This window comes from Delphinus delphis, chromosome 14, assembly GCF_949987515.2.
Source record: "Delphinus delphis chromosome 14, mDelDel1.2, whole genome shotgun sequence".
Classification (NCBI taxonomy): domain Eukaryota; kingdom Metazoa; phylum Chordata; class Mammalia; order Artiodactyla; family Delphinidae; genus Delphinus; species Delphinus delphis.
In genome coordinates, this window is record NC_082696.1 from 16,736,129 (window position 1) to 16,742,128 (window position 6,000).

The window sequence follows — 6,000 nt, forward strand, 5'->3', positions numbered from 1 at the left end:
CTGTCTGGGGCCTGGAATACTATATTTAAACCATGCGTGATGTGCAGAAGGAAAATTAATTTGACTTTTAAGGTTTAGAGAAGCTATTTTGTAACAGATCTGGACCTCAATTTTCACATTTTCCTTTAAATTCATTTCAACTCAGAGAACTTCAATAAAGTTACATCTTTTTCTTTCATTTCTGACTCAAAATTGCCATGCTCATATATGATATACATATCAAGATTAGCAATTCTGGGCTTCCCTGGTGGCGCAGTGGTTGAGAGTCCGCCTGCCGATGCAGGGGACACGGGTTCGTGCCCCGGTCTGGGAAGATCCCACATGCCGCGGAGCGGCTGGGCCCGTGAGCCATGGCCGCTGGGCCTGCACGTCCGGAGCCTGTGCTCCGCAACGGGAGAGGCCACAGCAGTGAGAGGCCCGCGTACCACAAAAAAAAAAAAAAAAAAAAAAAAAAAAGATTAGCAATTCTGAAAACTAAAGTAATATATCTCCATTTTAAATAGTATAATTTAAAAATGGAAAGGAAAGCCTATTAACTTGAGATCAATCTGACAGGTTTAGTCCCCATAAAGGATAAATCACATACGCAAGTCCTGATAATAAATCATTAGAGTTTGCCGGTTGTACAGGATCAGTAGTAAGCCATCCGACTTATTCGGTTTACATAGATGTAACGAGTGTTATTCCAAGTTTTTGATATTTCCACAGCTCATAAGTAATGAGGCTACTGGCAGAGGCTGCATCATAATCTAATTTCTGCGGGAGATTTTATTTGATTTTGGTTGGTTTTCCATAGCAAGTCGAAGTCTGAATGCCACTTCAAAATAAATGAAATAATTTCACTGAACTGGAAAGACTGCGGTCTCCAAGTTAAGTATAGCAATTTGCTCTATTCAGCTATTTATCCCATTGTGTGTTTTATGCTCTCCTCTCTCCACCTATTTCAAGGAGGAAAAGAATCAAGACAAGAGTTATGCCTGCATAACTTTCCTCTCCCTGACTTACTTACTTTCCTTTTTTTTTTGTAATAAATCTGTTGCAGCAAAAAGCATCTTTAAAAAGAACAGACTTTGCCCTTCCCCAAACTGACTAGAAAAAAGAAGCTGTCTGACCCCTGTTCCTGTGAGAAGAAAAAGCATCATTACCAACTCTTTTCCCTTTTTTTCTCCACACCATGCTTTCTGGTTGCCCCCCTTCACCTCATTCCGTGCATCTTCTAACCTCAGAAACTCGAAAGCCAGCTGGGGCTGCAGCTGTTGGCCGGTCCTTCCCTTGAAACAATGGGGCGTAAGCAGCAAAGCAGATGCATTTTTAAAAGTTGAAGTTTAAAAATGAAACCATGGGGCTTCCCTGGTGGCGCAGTGGTTGAGAATCTGCCTGCTAATGCAAGGGACACGGGTTCGAGACCTGGTCTGGGAAGATCCCACATGCCGCGGAGCAATTAGGCCAGTGAGCCACAACTACTGAGCCTGCGCGTCTGGAGCCTGTGCTCCGCGACTAGAGAGGCCGCGATAGAGAGAGGACCGAGCGCCACGATGAAGAGTGGCCCCCGCTTGCCACAACTAGAGAAAGCCCTCGCACAGAAACGAAGACCCAACACAGCCAAAAATAAATTAATTAGTTTTTTTAAAAAATGAAACCATGTCCATCACTTTTTAAATATTTTATAAATCTCTTCTCCCTCTCATCCCCCCTCTTTCTCTCAAATACATAGGAAACTTTGTGAAAGCAATTGAAAGCAATTGTTTGTGAAAGCAATTGCTTGTGAAAGCAACTCTAGAACAATGTTCTTGAACTTAAGCAGGCATCAGAATCATCTGGAAGACTTGCTAAAATGGATTCCTGGGTCCCACACCCAGACTCTTTCATTCCATAGGTCTGGGATGAGACCTGAGAATCTGCACTTGTAACAAGTGTCCAGGTGATGCTGATGCTGCAGGTCCAGCGACCGCACATTGAGAACGACCCGCCTAGACAGTGAACGACTGCTAAAGAAAGAAATTAGGCATTTAAGATTTAATTTGATTCCAATTCACATCACCTCCAGTTGTGTGGCTCTGGGAGAGTTCATTTGCTTAGTACATGGAAGCAGCAACATGGAGATAAATACAGGAAGGTGGAGTTAAGGGCAGGCCAGCTGCTTGAATTATTTCCCTTCTCTGTTGGTCCCTCAAGATACTCAAAGTATCAAGAAAAGGAAAGTGAAATTATGGAAATAAAAATAATCATTTTTTGCCAGTCAGCCCTTTAGATTTCCACTCGCATCTTGGCTCTATTTCCTTTTTCTCTCAAACTGCTTGTAGTGCTAATGCAATGGGTACTTGATTCAGCCGGATGTGGGTTCAAATCTTGCCTTACTTACTATGCGCCCCTCAGCAAGTCGGTGAACTTCGTTGCCCTCCCTTCTCCCATATCAAAAATGGGAATAACAGCTGCACCTACCTATGATATTGCTATGCTAATACAATTTCATCCTACATGTGCACTGATTGGCACATACCCAATAAATATGAGCTTCTATCATAAATGGTCCTTTTTTTTTTCCTGTGAGAATATTCAATATGTTAAACATCACACTACCTATTTGATACAATAGGTGCAGTCACCACTTTGGCAAATATTTATTTAGTAGCTACTATGTCAGATGTAATATATTATACAAGTATATTAAAAATAATATCCTGTCAAGACAAATATTGCTATAAATATTATTTTGATTTGGAAAATTTTGACTTTATATGAACTTTTATTTAAGAAAAATACTTGCCTCCAAAATTGGCTACCTAGGAAAATTGAGAGGATGTGTTTACTAACCACAGTTTTGTTTTCACAGACACTAAAATAATAGAATGGAGGAAACAAGGGGAGAGTAGTTCTGCAGATACCTTGGCCTTATTTTATTAAGGGTATATTTTAGATCCTCTTAAAGACCACAAGCCTGCTTTTCCTGAAAATCATTATGTTTACATAACAAAACAACAGGGAACAAATTTGGCCAAGGGTATCCTATTTTCAGTTCACAATGATGTCATTTTTTAACCTGTTACATCAGTCAGAAACTCAATGGTGAGTTAATAATAGGAGCAATATTCCATCCTTCAGTTCTTCCTGGTTCCCTGAGTGAATGCTGTGAATTCACCCTTCCAGCAAATAAGCCTCCAAATTTATCAGGCCTCATTTTTTGAAATATAGAATGAAAGCACACTAAATTCTGGATACCACACGTATTTGGTTGAATTTTCAAGAGGTTAACATGCTAGATGCTGCGGTTTCCTGATTTTAGCCTCACTACATGCCTTTGCTCCTTCCTCCTCCCAGGCTCCCCAGCCCCAAGAAGGGTATCAGAGCCATAACATTTTAAGAGCTGTGTGGAGGTGTCAGAGACAATCTGGTCCTGCCCAGAATTTTACCTATGGAAAAGTTGAGGCCCATGTGGTTCCAGTGCCCTGCCCAAAGCCAAGTGCTCCTCAGGACACCACAGATGTCTTCCTTCCCTGTCCACTGTACTTTCCCTACATCACTTGCCTGCATATTTTGCTTTAAAAGAACCTCACCAAAGAATTCATTATCAGAGTTTATGGAGAAAGGCCCCTGAGCTTCCAAATCACTTCCCTCCCTATGCCAGTTAACAGTGATTGTCGGTAATCGTAACAATTGTGACCTGTGTGGTACTAGCAGGAATCGGAGAGCCTATGAGGCTGTGAGACTTCCTATCACAGAACTCGAAAGAAGAGAGTTGACTCCTTAGCAAAAGTGCATATTACCCCAAATCCTCTAAGAAACCAGATATGTTTGGAAATCTACTTGGGCAATATTTTCCTTTAATTTTCCCTAAAGCATCTTAGAAAAACCGTAGTTCCCTAAAGTTTCTACTGAAAAAGAAGTGTAACTTTTAAAATCTGAGCTTCTCTACGTGGAAAAAAACATTATTTTATCTGCGTGTACATTTGAAAACGCTCTAACACATTTGTCACTTTGTTGAAGTGGTTTTTTCCTTCGAAAACGATCTGCTATCCAGACCTGTGGTTTCTGCGACGAAGGGATTTCTGTGGGTGAGGGTGGCAGCCTCCCGCCGCCGGAGTCGTTTGGCCCATTATGGTGCCAGCGCTCCGGGGGCTTCCCTTTGCGCCTTCGCTCCCGTCACGCAGATGCCGAAGTTTGCCGGGGGCTTAGGTTTATCCCCTTGGACGTTCGCGATTAGCTGAATCCCTCCCAGCCTCTCCCCCCGCCCCGGCCCCCGCAAGACTTGTGAGAGATGTGCCTTAGCCTTAGCTAAGCCAAGGCGCGCACCGGGGGCCTGGGGGTTACTTTCGCTGGGCCCTGGCACCGCTCTCCCCGTGCCTGGACCACCGAGCTGTGGGTCACGCCCTCTCTCTGGAGACGCTCTTTTCTCTCTTCGCACACTCCTTCCTTACCTCTGCTAAAATAGGCGACCTCGCTCCTAATAAGCCAGGCACAACCCGCCCCCCCCCTCAAAAGTTCAGATTTGAGACACAGCGCTGAGGATCGTTCAGTCGAAGTAGGCGACACTGCTGGCCAGGGTGACTCGCGCCCCGGACCCCGGCTCCCCGCGTCTCACTCGCTGAGGACAGTGGGGTGGGCAAGGGGTGCCCCAAGCACAAGGCAGCTCAGGGACAGCGTGGAGCCCGAAAACTGCCCCTGGGCCACCCAGGCCAGGGGGCAGGAGCTCTCGTGGGGCACAATTCACAGAACAGGCCGTGGGTAGGAGTCAATCCCACCCGCGCGACCCCGAGCGCCGGACGGGACGGGACGGGACTGTGGGCGCTAATGCCATGGAGGGGCAGTCGCTGCCCCTCGTCTCTCCCCACTCTGCCAGGCTTGAATATACACACACTCGTACACACTCACTCACACGCCTGCACTCCGCCCAGAGGGGGTGGCGGAGGCGGGGGAAGGTATGCAGCGCCCAGCCCCGGGCTACCTGCCCGGCACATCAACCCCGCGGCGCCCCCGCCTAGGCGCAGACAGACTGACGCGCTGGAGGCAGCAGCAATTCGGGGCCGCCGCACCGATGCTCCCCAGCGTCCCACCTGGGGAGCCTCGGGGAGGCGGCGGCGGGGGCAGCTCCAGCGTGCCCGGCGCGCCCCACTCTCCCCTGCACAACTTCGAGCAGCGCGCGCCGCCCTCGCTCCCGTCTCCCTTCCTTACCCAAATACTGCCGCAGGTCGAGCAGAAAGCGCGGGGGTCCCCCGCCGAGCTGATAGAAGAGGGAGCCCAGGCAGAAGACCAGCAGGGTGGCCATGCAGAAACCGTAGTCCCGGAGGGAGAAGCGCAGGAGAGGCAGCAGGGAGACCCGGCGCTTCCAGCTGCCCAGGCCGGGAGGGGCGCCCCCCAGAGGGGCCCCATGGGGCCAGGGATCCGCGCCGCTGCCGGGATGCTGCTGCTGCTGCTGCTTCTTCTTCATCGCCTGCTCCGCCGCCTTGCACAGCCTGCCCGTGCCAGGAAAAGGTCACCCATCCGCCTGCGAGGAGGAGAGCCCGGCCGGCCGGCTGCACATGGACAGGGCCGCGCCGAGGGCAGCCCGGGTGGGGGCGGGGAGGGGCCGAAGTTGCCGGGCTCAGGAGACTTTCCTCGGCATGGTCCCCGCCGCCGCGGCCCGAGCGGCCGAGGTGCCCAGCCCCGGCTCGGCGGCACTGCCCGCGCCCGGCCCGCGCCCGCTAGCGCCCCCGTGCCCCGCGCCCCGCCGCGCCTCGGGCTCGCTCGCGGCCGCCGGGGCTCGCCTCCAGCGCCAGCGTGGACCCCCCCGGCTTTGTGTCTGTCGGTCTCGGCGTGTTTTGTCCGGGTTCAGGCTCCTCTAAAAAACGGCAGGGAGGAACGGGAGGCGGACACCATCCCCTCGCTCCACCTCCTTGACAGGGGTTTTCCTCCCTCTCCTCCCCTTTCTCCCTCCGGCTCTCCGCCGCTCTCTCTCCTCCCTCTTCCCTCCCTCTCTCAGCTCGGGTCTACGGGTTTCTCTCGGGTGTCACGTTACTGCCTCTG

The 6,000-nt window shown here is 50.1% G+C and overlaps 1 protein-coding gene across 2 annotated transcripts in view; it reads right to left on the reverse strand.

The window, feature by feature from the left end:
* The window catches only part of UST (uronyl 2-sulfotransferase), a 300,447-nt gene extending 294,678 nt beyond the window's left edge, over positions 1-5,769 (reverse strand). For both annotated transcript variants that reach the window (XM_060029824.2, XM_060029823.2), the window contains exon 1: positions 5,170-5,769. In XM_060029824.2, coding sequence (XP_059885807.1) covers positions 5,170-5,425 — 256 coding nt within the window. In that variant the 5' untranslated portion in view covers positions 5,426-5,769. The remainder of the gene's footprint in view (positions 1-5,169) is intronic.
* Positions 5,770-6,000: the final 231 nt, after the last annotated feature.